The following is a 22,900-nucleotide window of genomic DNA, read 5'->3' on the forward strand; positions in this document are numbered from 1 at the left end:
CTCTCTGTACATCTTAGCCCATCATCTGCCCCACTGTCATGTTGCTCAAGTCGCCTGTGCACTTTTGCCAACTTCATTTGTTTTTCGATCACACACTTCACGTGAATATCTCGGTGTTAATTAGTGACACAGAGCTGTTTTCCACACTTTCCCCGGTCTATCTGTGCAAGACGTCCTCAGGTGATTCGATGTAATAATGTAATACATAACACTATCAGGGTGTCTATTGAGACAGAAAACACCACGTAGTCCACGCAGTCGGGACATTTCCATAGCAACAGCTTGTATTGCCACAACACTGGGTTTATCCTCAGTAGCAGCCCCCCCCCCGATCCCTTACGATCCTCACCCCTGCTGGACTATTTTCTATTCTTGTTTGGGCGGCAGTAAGATTGTAATATGGCTGTTCTGTTTGATGGGTTCTTTTATATTTGCTCAGTTTTTTTTAGGGTCCCTTGGAAATGAGACCCATAGTCTGTTTCATTTTGATGCTTATGAATAAAATCATGCACAATGGCACTCAAAGGCAGCGAGTTGTAGTACATCTGTTGTTATCTTAATCCTCCATAATATGACGTCACTGGAAATAGCTAGAGGTTATAGCAGCAGAGTGGGGTGCTTCTGAGAGGATGTCTGTGGGATTGGCAATATAATTTTCTAGCCTACATTGCGTTTGCTGTGTGAGTACACGCGTGTGTTTTTCTTTTTGAGGTGTTGGCATAGAGAGGATGGACCACCTAGTGTGTCTGTAGTCTTAACCTTGCTGTGACTATGTGGAGTTGTTGCTAATCTCCCCTTTAGTCTAGGAAGTAGGTCATACCAGACAGCCTGCCATCACGGCACACAACACACTCCCTAACAGAACGAGGCACAGGTCAAAACTCGCTGGATGGTGCCAGAAAGATAAAACTGCCGCTCTTAGTAAACAATATGCATATTCATGTGATGGCATAATGGCAGTTGTAGTAAGTGCTCTCATTACTTAGCGATGCGTGTGCAGCATCCTGTTACGTGCACAAGCAGCTGCTCACAGAGTGAGTTGCACAAATAAACTGTGCATTTAGCCATTTTATAATCAGAATAGGATGATAGCTGAAGACTGTTGGGGTAAACCAGCCATCTGAGGTCGGGTCAGAGGGTTAGGGTTAGGTTTATTTATCAACGATATGCTGTATATTACATAAAGAACCCTCCCCCTGCTATTGGTGTCCAACTTTTGACAGCTTTCCTTCCCTGAGCGCTTTCTTTTCATTAGAGTAACAACAAGGCTCATCCCTCGGGTGCGTAATCCTCTGATCTGCAGGAGATGACACAGTAAAATGCTGTTGTTGGTACCTGACATCAGCACACGCATGCTGCCCTGATCCCAAGACGGCTCGGAGACCATCACGATCAGGTCCCGTTTCAGGTCACTCGTAGATAGATACATATGTGTGATAGCACTCGGATAGAAGCAGAATTTAACTTAAATTTGTTGGTTTTCCCTGGAGGAGCCATGCTCAATGTAAAGGGAACTTAAAGCCGAAGAGTTTTCATCAGTGGCTCATTGTGGCCCCCTTCAGGATCATATGTATGTTCCTCTTTGTTGTAGTTTTATTTTTTATAGTTGTTGTTGATAGTTAAATCTTTGAATTACATAGCAGAGATTTATTTCCCTCCAAAGCTCCTAAAACCTTTAGTCCCGTGTTTTAACATGTTTTGCAAAAAAAGCTAAGATAATATGTTTTGATTCATATTTTACATTTTTATCTTGAAGCTATTTCTTCCTGAATCCTGAAACTGTCTTAGCACCACTGTGCTATTTAGAGAATATATCAATTGCCGAATCTTTTTGATCAGACATTGTACTCTGATGTTGGAGCTGGTGCAAGAAATAGTACAAAGGCTCAGTCAGGAGGGCAATGCATAAAAATGGAAATGAATGACAGAATAAAGTAAATGCAGGTTGCTCTGTCAATAATCTGGAAGGGCGAATTAAAGATAAAGCAAATGCCAAAGTGAAGGAGGGGCTGACCGCAGTTTCATGGCTCTGCCTGCTCATACTGAGGAAGGGTGCATACTGCATAACTCGTGGATCAGTTATACATGTTAACTACTTATTAAATGTTATAGAGCAGATTTCTTTTTTGTGGGTTGGAAAATTAACCTCCTCTCTCACTTCATTCGTATATTTTTTTTTTCAGTGTGTATGATTTGTAGATCTCTCCTTACCCTCCTGAACTTTCCCATCCACATTTGTATAATCGCAGTAACCATTTGTATGTGTGCCCTTGGATGATTCAAAGCCAATGTCATCAAGACTGGCTGCGTCTCTGTCTCCTCCATAAAAGACTTTTCTAATTGTCTTCAGAGTGAGTCAGAGATAAGAAACATCATTTGGTTATTTTAATATGATCGCCTCAGCGCCGTCGGGCAGACCGTCTGTGGCCTTTTCAACTGTTAGATTCATTCTCAGTTATTTGTGGGCAGTGTTCTTGACACACAGCTATCTTTGGGTGTTGTTACAGAGTTCTCTGTAATTACCTTCTCACTCCCCAGCTCAGCCACAGTCCCAGGGGATCAGTTTGTGATGCCTACAGGGACAGGCAGAGAAGAAGAAGATGTCAATAATCCAGCCTGTCCCCCCTGCTGACATGTCATATATATCTTGCGGATGGTGCATAGATAATGAATCCCTGCCACGCACTGTATCAGCGAGAGAGATACAGTCTCTCCTTAGGGGAGGAGAAGAACTACACATGTCAGATATCATCAGAAGATTTACTGTCAGATCTTTAATTAGACAGAGACCTCTAATTTCCTTTTACCGGGTACAAGCACAAACTTGGGATGCAAGCAGAGATGGGTGTGGACAGTTTATTTTTGCGGTTTTCATGGACCTGAGGTTTGATAGCAGCCTTGGTGCTGCACTGAAAAAAAAAAACAAAACAACAAACAACAAACAGGCTTCACCACTTTACAGTATCAGCAGGTGGAGTTTAGAGGAGCCAATCACATCAGCTGTTCTTGTCCTCTTTAAAAGCACCAGACAGTATCCTAATGAGCCAGAAAATGAGGGTCAAACTTCTCAGGAGAAAACTGTCGACCACAGAAAAACCTGATTGATTAATCAATCGTTCAGCTGATGAGCAGGGAATACATTTATATCATGGCTTTACTATTTTTGTCTCCTCCCTTTTTTCTTTAAAAAATAAATGAAATGCTTTATAGATATTGATTAACTACCAGAGTGCCAAATCCATATGCAGAATTTGCGCCTCAGAATGAGTCGTCAGTGTATTTTTAGGATATCACAACTAGCAGTTCTGAATATTAGTCGGTTTTCGCCTGTGCGTATCCTTTTCTGTCTTGGTTTGTTGATCATCCAATCAGCTTCAGTCCAGTGAATTGTTGAGGAAAACTGAAACTAATGTTTCTGACAGGTGGGTGCACATAAATGTGTCATCTGAAGCTATAAATTCTCCGTTCTGTATTTTTCCTCTGTGGTCAGAGCAGGTGGAAACGTTTGCGTGAGAAAAGAAACAAAAATAGCACTACAACTGCCGGCACATAACAATCAGAATACACACTGTACAGTTAACACACAGAGAGAAGAGGTCAGGCTAAGGGACATGTCTCATGTGCCTCTATGTGTGTGTGTCCAGTCCTCTGTTCCTACATGTGTAGTGTTTTTGGGGAGTTCTGTGTGTGTGTGTGTGTGTGTGTGCATGGTCTGTGCAGTCCTGTGTGTGTCATTGTGGCTGGAAGAGCTGCTCCCAGGACAACAGTGCATTAATCATGGTTTTTAATGGGGAGCTGGGTGTGACTCCCTCCTGCTGGCCTCACATTGACATCACACGTGGTCCTCCAGGAGAAGGACAGAAATTTGTCCTTAGCTTGATGTGTGTTTTGTCTTGGGAAAAGAATTACTCGTCTCAAGGTCAGAATGGGCGCCTTGTAGTCTGAGTCAGAAAAACCAAAGAAAGAATGTGACGCATTTCACACCACATGCCTGTACATGTGTTTAACGGTAAGGCGAACATTGGGACTTTCCTCAGTCCTGTCATGATGGTTGATGCTTCTCCTGCTGTGGTTTCTGCTCTCCACCAGCCCAAGGTCAATGTAAATCAATTCGCGAGTGATCATCTGAGTGCTCCATCTTTCCAACACTAATAAAAAGACTAAGACTTTCGCACTGTCTCATTAATATTTAAATCTATATTCACTGATCTGATCATATTAAAGAGGCTTTGGTAAATGTCACTTTGTGCCATTGACTCAGATCAAAAAAATTGATCTGAGTCCATGTTGAAGTGCTTTAATTAAATGCTGCTTTCAATTTATGTTCAACTCGAATTTGCTTTGTCTTCTTAATATTGTTTGTGCTGTGATATTAAATTCAACCACTGCAGAGCCATTAAGCTGTTACATTTTGCTGGACTATCTCTATGTAATTTATCAAACTAATACTTGAACTATTTATAGTATGCTGAGTTGCTGTTTTGTTTAAACGCTGGACTCAGACTGATAACGCCAGGCAACAGGAAAAGACCTTAATTAATTGAAATATCATACACAGTTGAGTCGGCAGTATTTCTAACCTCTTAGCTCTGATGTATTACATAATAATTCCTGCTGTGTCCTTCTCCCAGGTACAACCAGGCAGCCCAGAGACGGGGAAATCTCAGGGGTGGATTACAACTTTGTATCCATTGAGGAGTTCTTCTCCTTGGAGGAATCGGGAGCTTTGCTTGAGAGCGGGAAATTCAAAGGTGAGCAAGATGAACGTTTCCGCTAACTAGTAAAATAAACTATTATGAAAATGCTTGAAGGCTCCACACAAAAATAGGGCATTGTTTAAATTGTTGTTTAAATTGTTAGTTGGTCATTTATATGGTGTATGCGTAAAGGTTTAAAGAAATCATTCGCTATTTTCACACTGGACAACGAAACATTTAACTGTTTTTTTGTTGTGATGAATGATGTTTACATAATTCACGATGGAGGGGATAGCCAGTTGCCTGACATATTAATGCCGTCAGGTGTTGCTCACCTTGACTCTACCCTGCAGACTCCTCCCCACGTCAGGGCCAGAGTGCTGCCTCTGATTAAAAAGCCCCCGTACATTAGCATTCATTATTTATAAGCATTTAATGGGAGCAATAAATGTTATCCTCCCTTCCCTTACATGTGACATTGACAGATGCATTGCTACAGCAATGCAATCAGGAGTATCGGCTGCACCGTGCGTGCAGTAGCCTGCAGAAACTGCAGTAAATGACGGCTGGTGACCTTGTTGCTGAGTTCACTAATCTAATGTTTCCCCTCAAACCCATTTGGAGCTCCATGAGCCAAATGGAGGGGAGGAGGTAATTTCATTTCTTCTTAAGCAGCTGGAGCAGATGGCTCAATGTGAGACTACAGAGCCTATACAGTCGGGGATCTCGGGGGGCACATAATGCACATTCTTGCAGGCATGTAGAATATGTTCTGTGTAAATTGCTCATATTTGAATAAAAGAGCATTTACTGAAGGAAGGAAATCCTTTTAGATCTTAATAACATACTTTTATGGCTCATCATCATTAGTTTACATGTCAGTTGATGCCATTTGAAAAATGTATTCCAATATCAGGTGTGATATTCTGAGTAACTGAACAGGTAATTCAGTGAATTAAATTTTACAGTATTATGTCTTTCTCCGGCCTTCTCAGGGAATTACTACGGCACGCCCCGGCCTGTTCACATCAGCGCAGAGACCCCCCCCATCACCTACCAGGAACACCGCAACCTGCTTAGAAACTTCCGCACACGCAGCAAATCTCTCAGCAACCTGGAGAAGACTGCAGAGGACGGGGGAAACAGTGGGGACGACTCCGGCCTCTCAGGCAAGTGTCTCCTCTACCTGGTCAAAGTCTGGACACAAACCATCAGGCGATTGTTTTTTTTTTTTAAAGGTTCAAAAGTGGATTTTTAAAAAGTTACTTTGGACTTTTTACAGTTTAAAATTGAAAGATTTATCGACGGTAGGGAAGGTGTCTGTTAAACGCAGCACAGGAGCCAGCTGCTAAATACTGCATTGCCCCCCTATCTATAGCCCCGCTCTCTGATACACAAATGAATCAATCATTAGCACAATTGGAAGGCCCAAAGTCTCAGTGGGGCTGTGGCCTCATCGATCGCTGGATCACCTCTAAAGGAAGGTCAGCCACCGTACATTGAGCAGGCAAGGAGGGAAGCAGATAGGCAAACATGCGCTGGGAATGGCGAAGGGAGGAGTTACAGGGAATCATGGGATAACGATGCATGGGATGAGCTCTCCTAACACTAGAATACCAAAAGCAATAATAATGGAAAAACACATGCTGGATGGCTTTTTAATTTTAGCTGTGACAGATTATTATACCAGATATAGTTCATTACTTTAGATAAATGACTTTAAAGGCTTATTATTCACCATTGGTGGAAAAAGTAATCATTTATTTTATTTAAGGAAAAAAAGATTCCATTTAAAGTAAGTCTTTCACCAAAACCCGTTCCTTAGGAAAAGTACAGAAGCATTACCAGTGAAATGCACTTCCCGTGCTAAAAAAAATCCCTCATGACTGATATGTTAATAAATAATAAAATACGTTGTTAATATTAATGCGTCAGTGTGTGCGCAGTATTTTACTGCTGATGCTGATGTTGCTGCTAAAACCCACAGACATTAATGGGTTGCATTTATGAGGTTAAGATAAGTAGTTTTATTGAAATCTTAATGTTAACCTGCAAAGTGACTGTCAAACTGTCAAATAGATGTATTGGGAATAATATAATGTCAATATAAAGAGGTAAAACACATAGTGGAGAAAAAGCAGCCTAATACAGAAACATTTAAGAATAACTTTAACTGGCAAATCAGGTAGAGCTGCTTAGTTCCTTAAAGTTTTGTTGTTCTGAATTATAAAGGTAGTGTCAGAGAAGTGATGGTGGCCAGAAACTAGAGCACAAGAGCTGAACAGAAGGTGGGTGCGAGATTAGTCGACTGGCGTAAGAGAGCGAGGCAGTGACACGGGGTTATGGTGATGGAGGTAGGTGGGGAGGCTGGGTGTTAGGAGAGGTGGAGGCAGGGAGGCAGAATGGTACAGTAGATAAGAGAGAGGCAGGCAGAGTGGGCGGCGAGAAATGCAAGCAGGCAGGGATCCAGAATTTGGGGACGTGCTCCGAAGAGGCAGGTGGGACAGCAGGCAGTTTGGATTGGGGCTGAATGGAGTAGGAGAGCGCCATCCAACACCCTGACCTCTGCTGAGTCATCTTCTGAAAAGTGTTGCTGCGTGGGTGGAGAGGTTCGGCAGCTCTGGTCGTGTGCAGCAGGACTGAGGAAGCCATGTGCTACGTCCGATGTCGCTCAGATCCATGCTGGGGCTCACGCCTGAAGGACGGCCGCAAGGACAGCTGGCCAGAAAATATGCTTGTTTTTCTTTCTCTGGTCGTACAACATGCAAAGTCACACACTCTGGCTCCTCAGTGGGAGGACAAAGCAGGCTAAGATGCTGACCTCAGGACTTTCTGTCTGACAGCCCCCCAGTGGAATTCCCAGTATCAGGTCATCACGGACTGCAGGAGAAACTTTTTCACCTTCTGCATCTGCTTTGTTGAAATGTCTCAATTTCATTTAGATGTTGAACACTCCTTCTCGTCAATATCATTACAGGAGGCTCTGCGGGTGTCAGCGGCAGCATCCATCCCAGCTACCGCTCCCCTGGCCGGCCCCGGGCGTACAGCAGCGGCGGGGATGGCCCTGCCGTACAGAACGGGATCATCGGGAGCAGAAGTGGTGCCAGGGTGAGAGCGGTGATGCCTGATCACTGGGAGCAGGCCTTCAGTGACCCAGGAGACTCTCTTTACGCAGAGTGAGTGTCTATCGCGTCTTCACAAGTCTGTTTTTTTTACTTTATTGTCATTTAGGTGACAACTTAAAAGGGGGCATAACAGCACAAGCTAGAAGAAATCCACAAAACGTGAAATCAAAACAAAATGCATTCCATCATACTTGGAGATTTGCATGCAGGCTGCAACGGCAGCAGTTTCACATTCAGTCCGTGGCTGGTTATTGCTATAAATGATGCCATTTGCAGAGTCAGATAACCGGCATGTACATCCATATATCAGATTTAGTATTTCAGCGAAGAAGGTAGGTAAACTTACCACACAAATATCCAGCTGGCACTGCTGCCTGTAGTGTATGGTGCAATACAAAAAGCCTTAAAAGCAGAGATCTTAAGTCTCTCAAACATTAAATCTGTGAACCAAAATATTTGCGTCTGCATACGACTTTCACAATCTGTACATCTCGTTGTCACCTGATTGGTCATGTAATGTCCTAGATATTCCATATCATTACACTCTCTGAGAGAGATTCCAGATAGGAAGATTTTCCATCTTCCAAACTTCAATTTAATCAAATCTAATATTCCTCTTGCTGGCCTTATTTTTTTAGTTTTTATTCTTTTAATGTCATAAGCTTTCTCGTATCGAGAGTATGAATTCCATAACTTTTGAAGACCAGTACAAGTATCAAATAATATATCAGTGGGATGGTTAATGAGAGAATTACTAACCGTACACCCTGTTCCACTTGTTAAAGCGATACTTTGACATTTTAGGAAATATCTACATTCGCTCTCTTTCAGAGTTAGATGAGAAGTGATCTGGACTCGTCTTCTTTGTCCACTAATTATGAAGTCAAAGGGAGGATATACTCATTGTAGCTTAGCATAAAGACAGAAAACAGGGGAAAACAGTTAGCCTGGAGGTAAAACCTATGTAGTAGAAGTTTGCTGTTTTGAATGATGACCCCCCCAGTTTTCCTTGTAACCTACCAGGCAGTCATTTATTCCTCCTTGTACAAAGCCAGGCCCCACAAACACACACACACACACACACACACACACACACTCGTCACCATATCATTCTTAGGTCCCCAACTTCATGTTTGATGGTCTGGAAGGAGAGCAGTATTGATTTTCTGGTTTGACTCTCGGAAGGAAAGCTGTCAAATGGTTTGACATTTTGTTACCCAAAATGTCAAACCATTTATCTGAATGTGCTCTGAATGCAGTAGAGCTGCGATGTAAAACCACCATTACTATCAGCGACATGTAGCCTAAAATCTGTTCTGATGCATTTTGATGCCGTCATATTATATCAAATTCTGCAATGCTTCTAATGAGGCTGCCTGTTCTTCTCTTTCTCCCCTTTCTCCTTCCAAGTCACAACCCAAAGAGGACCAGCTGGCAGACTCCTCGAGCATCAAGCAGGGAAACTGTCTACAAAAATGAATGTGAGCCTCTTTTGTTTCTTTCCTCCTTTCTCCCTCACTCATTCTGGATGTTAGTGTTTGAATGCTGGTGACACATCTGATTGCTGAACAGCCTCAACAAAGCTACGTATTTGAAAAAAAACGGAAGTAGCAGACGCAGGCAGCTTGTTTGAGTCAAATGAGATGGAATGAGCTTTTAGCTGAACAGAGACGTGTAAGTGATTAAGGCCTAAAGCTCCGAGCTGCTGGCAAACAGCCAGACTCGCTGCTGAGGCTGGCAGGGTCGGCACGAGGATGGCACGTGACTGGTAATTTAGTTTTATAATTTGGTCACGTGACGCCTTTGGTAAAAGTGCAAGGGCATCATCTGATTCCTGATGTCTGACTGACATGTAAGAAAGCCATATGTTAAGAAGCTGTGACTCCAGCCTCTCCGTGCAGTACACTCCTGTCACCAGCAGACGGCGATAGCGTCGCCATTATAACCAGAGTTACCTGCATGTTAAAAGGATGGCAGTGGACTCTGCCATAGATGCAGCTGCACTGTCATGTTGTGGACAACAGCGTGGATTACATTGATGGATTCTGTTTCTAATGCAGTCTTACAACCAAACACTCTGGTTTGTGTGGATGTCAGTTTAGTATTTTTTGTCAAAAGCCATCTGTCGTTCCGTCAGTTTGCAGTATTCTGACTCTTTCTAACTCTCTCCCTCGCTCTTTTTTCCATCAGTTCTGACCATTAAGTCATATGAATACACGGGACTGTAGAGCATCATCATCATCACCTCCTCTCCCTCTCTGTTTTTTTTTTTTTTTTTTGGTGACTGCCAGGGTTTACTGACCAGCCGGGGGATCTCAGGGGTTTCCCCGTGCACACACACTTGACCAAGGGCCCCAGGGGGTTTGGTTTCAATATTGTTGGAGGCAGCAGGCCAAGGGAATTCCTCCAAGTCTACAGTGTCACTGCAAGCGGACCTTCGGCACTAAAAACAGGTAGAAACGCTACAAACTGCGAAAAATGAATGCACTGGAAAGCTAACAGATGTGTAAGATGAATCACTTGAAACAAGATTCTCACCAAGGAGCCCTGTCTTCAAAGACATTACCTCCTGGCATGTTATTAGTGATAATAATGGCTGTGTTACAGCTGCAACTGAGAGCTGTAATTATGGTGAATCTTGCAAATGTCTTTACCAGAAATGTTTTAGCAGTCTGACTCTTTATGTAGTTCTATGTCTCCACTCTTTGGGATTATTCCCCTGTAATTTTCTGATCTCCCCCATCAAGTGTATATCACAGACGTTTCCTAATCCTCAAGGCCAGCACTACATAATCTAGCCATCATAACACGTGCATATGCACACATGCACACACGCAGATGCAAAGGCAGGCAGATATTACTGCTCCAGGAAGCCAGAGCACAGGCTGTCTCTGCAGGGACCGATCTAGTTCATATATCTTAATAGGCTGGTTTAAAGGGATTAGTTGGTTGGATTAGTTTGCACCCACACAAACCACACAGACAGCGTTTCATTTGCAAGCTACACTTATCTGCTCACTCAAACATATGAAAACAGTCAAAAAAGTTAAAGCTGTGAGACATTAAGAGGCTTTCAGAGGAACCACAAAGGTATAAAAGTGTGGAATGTTGTTTCAGGTGATTAAAAACGCCAAATGTTCCATTAAATGTTTGTAATGATTTTATTTTGTTGTTGCTGTTGTTCTTTCCTCTCTGGTTTGTTAGCGGACATCCTGGTGTACATCAATGACGTCTGTGTTTTGGGAGTTTCTCACAAAGAGGTGGTAGAGATGCTAAAGTCGGTGCCTGTGGGCCACAGTGTGGATGTAGAGGTCAGAAGAGGGTATCCGATGCTCTATAATCCCGACGGATGTCCCAAACAGCCCCCACCGAGGCTCCTGGACACCGGGGACCCCATCCTTCCACCCACCACCACCCAGCCTCAGCCTCTTCACCAGATGCCTCGCCTCCCGACACCTAGTCCCCACACCCAGCAGCACTTTAACTTTAATGGGGTGCACAGTGATGGGAGCTACATGGAACCAGGGGTGACTCTCGACGCCAATGGAAACGCAGCGTCATTTGCCATCAGACAGCCTCCGTCGTACAGACGCTCCAGTTTGAGCAACGCTGCCTCTTCGCCCCCCGTGCGCCCGCCTCGGTCCCTGAGAAGCTTAGCCAGGCTGCAGTCACTGGACCAAACCCTGGCCAGCCAGAGTGACAGCGAAGTTGTCTCTGCGATTGGCTCACACAGGTAAGGATCAACACAGGCACAGACTACTGCCTGCAGACACGTGAACCGCATTCATTAGAATCTGTAATGCATCCTCTTAGATTTCTAATTAAAATAATTAGTGGTTGATTGCAGCATTTTGATAGTGTTTTTGATTAGTGCTAAACTTATGTATCATTTAAAAGTCACCCGTGATTTTTATAATTAAGGCAGGTCTTTTTTATTAAACATATAAAATATAAATCATATCATATTTTTCGTCTTTCTTCATAACATAACTCCTGATACATCAGCATAAGAAGCACATTATCCACAAAACACTCTAATCACACATAAGTGTACTAAATACAACAACAACATCAGAATCCTCCATCGGCCCTGATGGATGAGATTTAAACCCAGAATGATTGAAGGATTTTCTGCCTACCTTTTCATTCACATGGCTGCATCTTGTCTATAAAGTCAGAATTATACAGCAACACATGCAGCAGCATGCGAGAAATGGGAATAACAGTGCCAGTACAATCTGATGCAACCTGCATGTTCATCCCTTTAGAGTTGCAACAGTTGTGAAGCACCTACTTAGTTAGTTGTTTCGTTTTTCCAGCTTTTCAAATGTGATGCTTCACTGCTCGTTTGTCATTAATAAGAGTCCATCTAAAGTTTTTGTGAGTGACTTTAGAAAGTTATTTGACATACTGAACAATTAGTCCAGAAAATAATTGACTAATGAATTGATTAGTTGCACTGTGTCAGTATAAGAATGTGTGCCAAAGCACAGATTTGTTCAATATTCATTTTACCTCCCCTCCCTCATCTTCTTCAGGGCCTCAGTGATTCGTAATCACAACAATAACTCCCTCTCAGCAAACCCCCACCCTTTACGTTACGGCACGTCCAAGTCATCAGAGAGTGACCTGTCCAGCTGCACCCTGTCGGGGTCCCGGCTGCCGCTGCCTCAGTCACCCAGGAGGCCGTTGTCTTCCCCCGGCGGCCCCCGCAGCGCTCAGTCCCACCTCTTCGCGCCGCAGACATCCCAACTCAGACTCCATCCCACCACAGACAACAGCCACCAACGTACCTTCAACGGTTTCCACAGAAACACCAGCCCCACAGCGAGTCCCAGCAAGGTTCCCTCCCCCGGGGCGACAAGTCTGGGGAGTGGGCTGGGCAGCGGAGGGGAGCTGGTGCCGGTGGCCTTGGCCCAGATAGAAGGAGACGGAGGCCTGGGCTTCAGCATGATGGCCGGCGGTCCAGCAGGCAGGATGACTGTTGTAAAGAGAGTCTGGGACAGGAAGCAGTGCAACTCTCTGCAGCCAGGCGATGCTGTCGTCAAAATCAATGGCGCGGACGTCCAGAGTCTCAGTTTTGCACAGGTGATTGGGGACTACATGAGGGAGGGAAGTGAAGAGGAGTGATGTGACTTGAACTCCTTTACGGTTAATGGGCTAAAACCTTGTAAAGTAAAGACGGCTTACAAGGTTTTGACACAAGGTGTATGAGTTGTAATTAGTTCCATGAAAGAATGACTGTGTTTGCTCACAGGTACAAACAGTTCTCCAGGAACATGCCAAACAGGGAGAAGTCATCTTATTGGTTTACAGAGGAGGTCAGTCAGAGTCAGTGAGTTTGAGATGCTGACAGCCATTTTTTTCTCACTGTGGCGAATGTCATCACATTATTTGCTGTTTTATTATCAGGTGTCTATCACTCAGCCATCTCCCCCGGCTCTGTTCGGAGACTTCCCCCACCTCTTCTCCGGCCCCCTCCTCCACCTGTTGGCTCAGACGACTCCACCCTCCTCCCAGAAGTGCTGCCTTTGCCTAGCACGTCCATCAGTACTCCTCCCCCACCAGCCCCAACAGGTTCCTCACTGATCCAGAGCACCAGTTTCTTGGAGTCCATTCCGGTCACATTGACAATGGAGCCCAAAGACTGGATCAACACGGGCCTGGAGGACGAGGCGGGTGGCGTCTCAGTGCCTGATTCGGGGGTGGAGAGGCAGGGGGTGGAACGAACTCGGCCACTGCGGGGGTTTGATGTGGAGCTCAGGAGAAAACCAGGAGAGGGCTTTGGGTTCGTCATTGCATCTCAGGATGTGGAGAACGGCAAAGGTGAGTGCGGGAAGTGAAGAATTATATTCTTCAACACTGAGTTAAAATCTTTTGTTTTGTGAAATTGAAAATCGTTTAATCAGTGAATCCAAAGTAAAACTGGATGGGCAGCAGTTGAACTTCTCTGGCTCAACAGAACCATTTGGTTACCTGCCCGGGAAAACATGTTTCATTTGGACGCCCTTGTGGGCAGATGCATTAGTTGATTACAGATTAAAAAGTGGTCACATGGCCAAATGCCACCAGATGAGTCATAAGGCATTATTAACCCCGTCAGAAGTTTTTGTTTACATTGTTGAAGGAAATCCTTTTTTCATGAGTGGCCTTTCAAGTACTGCACTGACTGCATAAGTTTCTTTCCTGCTCATTCTTCCCTGATAGGCAGAGGAACGTTTGTATGGTAACAGACAGATGCATTGTGGGTATTGTAGAAGGGTTTCCAATTCTATAGGATCTTACAACACCGCACGTTTTGCTTTCAATGTACTTTTGCAACTTTGCTCCTGTATCCATGCAATAATGTTTTCTGTCTGTGCTGCTGTTGTTTGAATTGTCTGCACTGCTTTGTGCTCCTGAGAGAAACTGTGATTTGCTTTGGGATCAATATTCTGATGGCCTGCCATATTGAAGAAATAGTTTCACATTTGGGGAAGTGTGCTTGTTTGCTTTCTTGCAGAGATTGATGAGATGGCTGATACAATTTGGTAATGTAAATATGACACCGGAGTCACCGGCTGATTAGCTCAGCCAAAATAAAGGCTGGAGACGGAGGAGACAGTCTGCCCAAACAACAAATCTCCGTTCGTGTACCTTTAAACAACAACCTCACGTGCCATTTGTCTTTTTTGGTTAAACAAACTCAAAATAAAATAACTTATATCAAATGTTCTAATCTTAGAGATGTTTACAGGTAATTGATAAGTTTCATGTGTGTGATTTTCACAGTGCTGTAATGTCTCCTGCCTCCTCGATTCATTTTCACCTGTCAGGACATCAGTGCTTGTTTATGTTCTGCCCCAGCAGTGAACATGTGTCGTTTTAGTGAAGTGGATAGCAGATAACTGCAACATCCTCATGATGCACCCCCCTTTTCCGTGTCTTGTGTTGACGGCATTGTTCCAGTTTGATGCGTTGTGGCCCACGAGTACACACATTTATGTTTTCATGGTGAGATTAAGGTGATTGGTGCACCTGTGCCTGCAGTCCCCTCCCTCCCTCCGTTCTCCCTCCTCAAACCTGCATCTCCGTCATCCCGTGATCCCTCTTCGTTTCACAGAAACATGTCCCCTTTGTCGCTCCATATCTCCCTTCTTCCTCTGTCGTTTCTTCTTCTCACCTTTCTCTCTTTCTCTTCCACTCGTCTGTCCTTCTCTCACTCTCCCTCACGATCTCCCGCCCACCCTCTCCATCATTCTCACTCTCTATCACACCCCTTGTTACTCTGCAGTAAAAATGTCCAGTCCGGTTTTTCAAAAGATTAAAACTCTCCCTCTCTCCCTCTCTGTCTCTCTCTCTCTCTCTCTCTCTCTCTCTCTCTCTCTCTCTCTCTCTCTCTCTCTCTCTCTCTCTCCCTCTCTCTCTCTCTCTCTCTCTCTCTCTCTCTCTCTCTCTCTCTCTCTCTCTCTCTCTCTGTCTCTCCCTGCCTTCCTCTGACCTCCTACTCTCCCCATCACTCTCTGAATGCTTATGCTGAGCATTTCCCTCGCAGAGGAGCAACAGAGGGGACAACATCCCTGTGTTTTAATTCCTTTTGACCGTCACATGTGAATCTCCAACACCTTCAGTCCTCCTGAGAGGGAATACAAGAGGGTTTTTGTTTTTGTTTTGTTTTTTCTTTGTTTTTTTTGGTTTTTTTTTGGTTTGTTCTTCTGTGCATGCTAATGAGAGAGCCATGCTGGAGAGACTTCAGTCTGCTTTGAAAACTGTGAAGGAGTCCAAACGTAATTATTTGCTCCAATTTTTCTATTTTGTATTTACCATAAATGGGGAGGGTGATGGTTTGGTGCAGTGTTTCACATTTAGCTTTGCGCATGAGTGAGAGGTTGTAGATTCTGTGTTGCTCTAAAGTTTGCCTGGCCAGGTGTGTTGACATTGGTTGTGTGAAAGTTACAAGTGCTCACGTTGCAGACATCAAGGACCTGATCAAACTGATGCTGTAAGAGATTTGTAGTTTTTCACTGATGATTGCTATAACATAACAGAGGAAGGAGAATGTACTATATATTTTTTAAGCCACCCGGGCTAAAAGCAGCACTTGACATAATGTGGTAGTGGTCTGTGTATTACAGCCATGAATGAGCACCACAGGCAGTAAAATGAACACACTTATCAGATTGTTCAGCATTAACTAACCTGAAAATATGCAGCTGAAGGAACGATCAACAGATCTCTCTCCCCCGACATGTAGTAGCCATCTGCAGGCTGCTGTAGGGATGTCAGCACGGGACGGTGCATCTGGGCTGCAGAGAGGGATTTTACGATGGCTGGGCAGTGGAGGGGGTGGGGGGGGTGGGGGGGTTGCTACCACTCCAAAGCGCTGATCAGTGCAGCACGTCAGAGGCTGCCTGGCTGCTGGGCATACCGCAGTGGGATTACTCTGGACAGGAGAACACGGAGAGCCAGAGGAAAAGGCACGGCGATATAAAGCAGTCCATTTGGATGCATCTGTGTGTAGTTAAAGCGTGTGTGTGTGCATTTGTGCATGTGAGGCTGAGTACATCTGTCCCAATCCGTCTGCGTGTGAGTCACTGTTTGCGTGTGCAAAAACACAGTGCTGTGTGTTTGTGTGAGCGTGGCTGTTGCTGCGTATTCATGTTGATGTTCGACTGATGCATTATGCATGATAAGAAGACTATTTGCAAAGCTGCCTTGGCTTTGATTTGACCTGAATGGCGATTCTGCCTGGATCACCCAGATTATGCCCAGACAGATTGGAGATGTGCCTGTGAGTTATAGGCTGCACCTTTTAATGGGATCATCTCTCCAATGTCACATACACTTCAGCCCAAACCCCCCAATAACAAACTGAATCTGCTCGTAACTTCAGCCCACTCTTTTTAAACTATTTAAATGTGGTATTTTTGTCCTGGGGGGATGCAGGTTGAACGGACGGTTCTGTACCTAGGCTGAGTCGCAAAATATTTATACTGCCTGATGGGTTACATAAGGCCACTGGCAAGACTCTAGAGGGGCCAGCTGTCACGAAAGCACAGCATATCCTCACAGAGGGTTCACGGGAAGAGTAATTGGGAGTTTACTAAGATACAGAAAGAGGGGCAGAAGCTGGAATTTAAAGTCTAAGCAGAGAGAGAGAGAGAGCCTGTAAAGCTAAAAACTGTAAGAAGGTTTTTAATTGATGCAGGAGATTAGTGGAAGGAAATGTATTTTTAGGCTGCTCAATATTTTTACCATCACCATTACACACTGTCACCACTTCGTTGTACAGAACAGAAGACAAAGTGAAATAATACTCCATGAGGCAAATTCTTCCCCACATTTTCTCACGTCTCATCTCTTTACCTCAAAAGTCAGCAAAACTCCACAAAAGGTCTCAAACTCTTGCGCATTAAATTCTTCACACTCCTGCGTGTAATAACTCTCTAGGAGTTGTATGTGGTGTGCTTTGTTGGTGTGAGCGGTTCAGGAGCGAGAAGGAGGCAGCCAGAGACTTCCCACACAGAGAAAAAGATATTTAGCGGTGCCAAAGAGTATTGCAGTGTATATGGGCGAATTTGTGTTTTGTATGCCGGTGGCATACGAGTGCAGACAGTCAGCAAGTTTGTGGATCTAAGAAGAGCTGCGCACAAGAATCACTGACAGTGGATAAACCAATGTGTAAATATCTCAAGTCTCTGTTATGTGGAGTTTGACAGATTTGGGACGGGGAAATATTGCTGGAAAGCTTGTGCTTCCTGAAATTTTGTTTTGAGGGAGAAAGACAAATTATTGAACAGCAAACATCAGTTCATCTGAGAGTTTGTCAGCAGATGGAGAGAAAGGTTGATGGACGAGAAGATGAAGAAGAGGAGAATGTTTCAAGGACAAAGTGGGGGAGGTGTGAAGAAAAGCTTCTATAGGAAGTCGTTTATAAAGGCAGCCGTGCCAAAAACATTCAGGCATCCTGGTGCACATGATAGTGATGCATCTACATCTCACTGCCTTCAGCTGAATGCAAAGTTGAGTCCAGACTACAACATGAATGGCTCAACATCTAACTCAAGCAGCACTTAGTTTGAGGCAGCAGTATGTAACTGCTGAATGCGTTTTATTCTCTCCACAGCTGCCTCTCTTCTCCCTCATCGGTTCGTGACGGTCCGTCGAGGCAGCCCAGCAGCCAAGAGCGGGCAGATCCGGCCTGGAGATCGACTGGAGGCAGTAGAGGGACGCTCGGTGGTGACGCTGCCTCATCGGGAACTTGCTCAGATACTCCGCAGAGTTGGAAATACTCTACGGCTCACCATTGTCCCCCGTCCAAGCACATGTAGGCACTAACACACACACACACACACACACACACAAATACATTGACTGGCTCTTTATTTATTATCTGTTGTCCAATGCCACGTCTTGCAGATGCTGCCAGCCTCGCAGAAGCAAATGAACACGAACCTGGTCACCGAAGCAGAAAAGGTCAGAAGTCACGTCCAAAGGTGAGGCTGTATGGTCCTCTGCTCGTCCTCTCCACTGCTAGCATCTCATACATCCTGCAGTGACCGTTAACATCATCCTTCCGACTCTCTGCCTTCGTCTCCCAGCGCGACTCCAGATATTACAGTGTAGACCTGGATCGCGGCCCCTCCGGCTTTGGCTTCAGCCTCCGAGGGGGCAGTGAGTACAATATGGGCCTCTACGTTCTGGGACTGATGGAGGGGGGGCCAGCCTCAAGAAGCCAGAAAATGCAGGTCTGTTTAATTGCTGGTTTTATTTGGCATTTGTCCACATACATATATACTACTTTATTATATATATTATAGTTAGTGTCTTCCTGTTTGTCTAAGTATTTCTTTTAAAATAGATACTGTATTCTGGCTATAGTGACACAGCCAACATGATCATTTACAGGCGTTTACTTACTGTTCCAGAAGAAGCATCAAACTTTATGCCATACTCAGCAAAAGATGATTCCAGTGGTGGAAAGCAACTCTAATTTTATTTCACTGAAATCACCATGCCTACCTGCAGCTGACCAGCTACCCCCAGCCTGTCTTATCACTTTCCAATAGGCCTACCCTGAGCATGAAGCGCTGCACAAAATCATGTTTGAAGCGCCATTCAAGCGGCAATCACCACCAGCTTCTGGCAGGAATCAACATTCAGCAGCTGTGAAAATTAGAAAATAGCTTCTTTAAATGGACCAAAAGCCAAAAAGTCATAATAATCTGTTCATGTTTTTGTGAATCTGGTCTGTTAGATTATATTGACTGTTGGATTCTGGATGGTGTGTGTATGGATGTCTCGGTTAGTTTGCGTTTGTGTTGATTTAGTGAGCACAGACAAAAAATGTAAAGCGATGTGGCTGCTGTGGCCGCAGGTGAGCGATCAGCTGGTGGAGATCAATGGCGACAGTACAGCAGGGATGACCCACAGCCAGGCCGTGGAGCAGATCCGCAGGGGGGGCCACCGGATCCACCTGGTGCTCAAGAGAGGAAATGGTTACGTGCCTGACTATGGTAAGACACCATAGGAGGGTGTGGGTTACCATGAGATTGCGATGTGATGCCTTTGTCTTGGGTGAATACTTTCTGCTTTTTTGTGGCACTGATTCTAATTAAAATACTTTCTACCTCTTTTACTCTTTTGGTTTCTCTTGGTGTGTTTTCCCTCTTTCATCCCATCCACATTTCTTCTTAAATGAATATTTTTAACTACATTCGGCCTGTCTCGGCCCGCCCCCTACTCCGCCTTTTTTTTTTTTGGTGCTTCGCTCTCCTTTCTACTCCACTCCTTGTCTTTTTTCCTTTTCTCTCTCTCAGTGGAGCTCTCCAGCTTGTCTCTGTGTATGACCAACTCCAAGCTAGGCGAGCCTTGCTTCTATGTCATTGGACGGACAGAGAATACGCGGTTGGTAATGGTTCCTGTTAGTTCTCCCATTTTCTCTCTCTCTACATTCCTCTGCTCACTCACCACTGCTGTCTTCACTTGAAGTGAAACAAAACTGTGTGTTGGTGCTCGAGATAATTATCGATTATCAGCTTGCAAAAAATTTTCTTGTCTTCCTGTTTCACCAATTTTCTAACCACAAGAAAACTGTATGATGTCGTATATCAAATTATCCAACGCTTTCATCAAAATAGTAAAATATGTTACACCAGATAGCCTAATGAAACCTTTCTGGGTTTTAGAAAACAGGTTAAATAATGTTCTCTGCCTGAGATTCTGCTCTTACACTCAGTTACCTGCGTATTCAGTTTGTTTTCTCATTCTTTCTCCACCCCACCTCCCCCTTCTCTGTATAATGTGTGTTTAGGCCGTGAGCGCAGAATCACCTCCCCCTCCCTGCTGCATCACCCCAAGGAGCAGGGTTTGGCTGCAGTAGACTCCACTGGGCGGAGGGGGCGCAGCAGCTCCAAGCAGAGGCGAAACAGGTCTTCAGATGGACGCGAGAAAGGAAAAGGGACTGAAAGGAGAAGAAGAACACGAAGACTGGCCTCAGAGGGAGGGGGGCGCTCATGTTTGCAAAGCCCTGTCTCTGAGCAGGGAGAGGGGTCTCAGGAAGACAGGAGGAGGAGGAGAAGAGGGGCTCAAAGTTTACCCAGAGATGCGCTCAGGAATTTTGACGATAATGACACTGAAAAAGGAACAGAGAGGGGAAGAAAAAGGGAGAGGGAAAGGAGGAAGAAAGGCAGAAGCAGAGAGAGGAAAAGCAGGAGCAAAGGAAGGAAAAGCAAGAGGAAAGAGAGGAAAAGCAGGAGCGAGGAGAGGACGGTCATGGCAGAGCGTGAGGAGGAGCCTCAGGGAGAGCAGCAGGCAGCAGCTGCTGAAGAAAAGGTGGAAGGTGGGGACGAGGAGGTGGAGGAGAGAGTGAATTTAGAGGATGCAGCAAGCGAAGAGAATGTTATGCTGCCCAGTCCGAGTCTGATCCAGAAGCTTCCCAGACCCAAAGAAAACTGGGAGGAAGTGAATGATAGCAACTGGGACATGACAGCAGAGTACAGGGAACTGCGGAAAAACCAGGACCAGGACCAGAAGTGGTCTCAGGATCATGACGGGGGAGAAAATAAAGAGACGGAGCTACATGAAAATGAGGATGAGAGAGACGACGATGCACAGAGCGGGCACACCAAGAATCCTCTACCCAGCGTCGCTGTGAGGGATCCAGTGTCACAGAGAAAGCCCTTCTCCTTCCTCACCTCCACGCCGTCCAGAGAGCAGCTGGGAGGCGATGAGTCAGATTCTGGAAACAGCCAATCGGACGGCAGCGTGTCTGCTGCCAGCATCTCAGGCCTTTCTATGGCTGCTGGAGAGGCAGGCGGCCGCAGGGCCGTGCTGCTGCCAGGCCGCTGGCTCATACCCAGCCAACAGAGGGTGGCACAGGACGTAGAGGGGAACAGGCAGACAGGACGGGAGGGAGGCGGGGGTGCTGTCTCTTAACTTTGGACAGGAAGTAGAGCGTGCGGCAGCTGAATGATACCGGATCGGTCTCTGTCCTTCCCACGCTGTTAGACCTCCTCTTGTTTTCTGCAGCTACCCGCACTACCAATATTGTCTCTCAGTCACTTTGATACCTACAGTAGTATGAAGTCATCTTCTTTGTGCCTTTTTACAGCTGAACTTTGGCTGATGTTAATGTCAGTATCACATTTTAACTTGGAAATGACACCAACACGGTAACGGTCACATCTTTCTGAACAACATTGACATTGTCCTTTTGTTCCGAGGCGCTGTTGTGCCGATTATATTTCTAAAATAGCAAGTTATTATTAACAACCTTTGTTTAACCCACCTCCAATCTCTCCGTCACCTTTCTGCTTCTCCCTGACAACTTCAGCACAGTGTCCTCTCTAACCACCTCCCCCCCACCCCCCCGCCGTAGAAAGACTTTCACTTATACCTCATGAAGATACTGAGCAATAATAATGCAACAGCCCACGACTATCAGCTATTCATAGCCACTGAACCACGTCGATCTAGTCTGAGAGGAAAACAGTGTAACGTGTTTGTCTTATGTGGACACTTGCCTCAACTTGTAATGTTGTAATGTTCTGTATAACTGAATATATGATTGTGACAATGCAAATCCATTTTGACAGCAGGCGTGAAACATATAGTCTGTAAATATTTGTCAGAAAATAAATGACAGAACTTATTGTAAATACTATATTAATTGGAACCGAGCCCTGATATGTATTTCCGCAATGTAATGCATCATGATAAGTCTATATATTTAAATATATGCAGTATATCTCTACATTACATACAACAGATTATTTATTATTGTGTGATGAGAAATGGTGTGAAAATTGCTATCTAGCTTTTGTGAAGGCTCAACATGTAAACGGATAAAGAATTATACTGTACCTGCCCTCTTCATAAATGAATGTTTTGTAATATGCTGCTTGAGTGTGGATTAGGATGCTCCGTGTCATACCCTCCTTCAGAAGTCAGCAAAAGATGCCAAAAATATGCACCCAGCGTGCATATTTCCAGTACTGTTAATATGGTGTATGTGCAGTCAGAAGAAAAACCACTGTCTAGATTCTAGATAGTGCTGTGCCCATCGTGCCACGTACAGTTGCCTTGGTAACATAAACCACTTTATCCTAACCACTGATTTTTCTTACTGTGAAAACCCTTGCTCCGAGGTCTCTAACATGAGAGGTGGGCGGGATGTTTAGTAATTTCAGTCACAGCCTGGAAAAAAAAAGGCCCTTACTGTAAATCCACAAAAAAAAAAAAACAACAACAAACAAACAAAAAAAAAAAATCACAATAAAATAAGAAATCAGAAGGCTCTGCAAAATCCGAGCTCAGTGTTGCATCTGAGATGATTAAAATAGCACATAATTATTGTTTTGCTCTCTTTTTTCAACATTCTGTTCTGGGTAAAAAAAAATTAAATAATAATTTAAAAAAGAATTACAGAAGCCAAGCTGAATGGATACTGTGAGATGTTATTTTTCTATGAAATGATCTTTTTTGAAATACTCAGGTTTTCAGATACTTTGCTCTAGATAAGCCATGAGGAGGCAAAGCTACAGAGTGACTTCACTTCCTTTTCTCAGCGCAGAGTGGACTCATATTATTTAAATGCTA

General features: G+C 44.6%; 1 protein-coding gene across 2 annotated transcripts in view; it reads left to right on the forward strand.

Annotated features, from left to right (window-relative positions):
* magixb (MAGI family member, X-linked b) overlaps window positions 1-22,592 on the forward strand; it is a 34,433-nt gene extending 11,841 nt beyond the window's left edge. Inside the window, exons 4-17 of one of the 2 annotated variants that reach the window (XM_029505852.1) lie at window positions 4,632-4,751; window positions 5,693-5,866; window positions 7,675-7,873; window positions 9,233-9,303; window positions 10,114-10,275; window positions 11,027-11,555; window positions 12,361-12,910; window positions 13,080-13,143; window positions 13,235-13,648; window positions 17,928-18,128; window positions 18,221-18,297; window positions 18,403-18,549; window positions 19,179-19,317; window positions 20,115-22,592. In XM_029505852.1, the coding sequence (XP_029361712.1) occupies window positions 4,632-4,751; window positions 5,693-5,866; window positions 7,675-7,873; window positions 9,233-9,303; window positions 10,114-10,275; window positions 11,027-11,555; window positions 12,361-12,910; window positions 13,080-13,143; window positions 13,235-13,648; window positions 17,928-18,128; window positions 18,221-18,297; window positions 18,403-18,549; window positions 19,179-19,317; window positions 20,115-21,238 (3,971 nt within the window). In that variant the 3' untranslated portion in view covers window positions 21,239-22,592. Of the gene's footprint in view, window positions 1-4,631; window positions 4,752-5,692; window positions 5,867-7,674; window positions 7,874-9,232; window positions 9,304-10,105; window positions 10,276-11,026; window positions 11,556-12,360; window positions 12,911-13,079; window positions 13,144-13,234; window positions 13,649-17,927; window positions 18,129-18,220; window positions 18,298-18,402; window positions 18,550-19,178; window positions 19,318-20,114 lie in introns of both variants that reach the window. The other variant, XM_029505853.1, reaches the window with a different exon arrangement.
* The last annotated feature ends 308 nt before the right edge of the window (window positions 22,593-22,900 follow it).

This window comes from Echeneis naucrates, chromosome 7, assembly GCF_900963305.1.
Source record: "Echeneis naucrates chromosome 7, fEcheNa1.1, whole genome shotgun sequence".
Lineage (NCBI taxonomy): Eukaryota > Metazoa > Chordata > Actinopteri > Carangiformes > Echeneidae > Echeneis > Echeneis naucrates.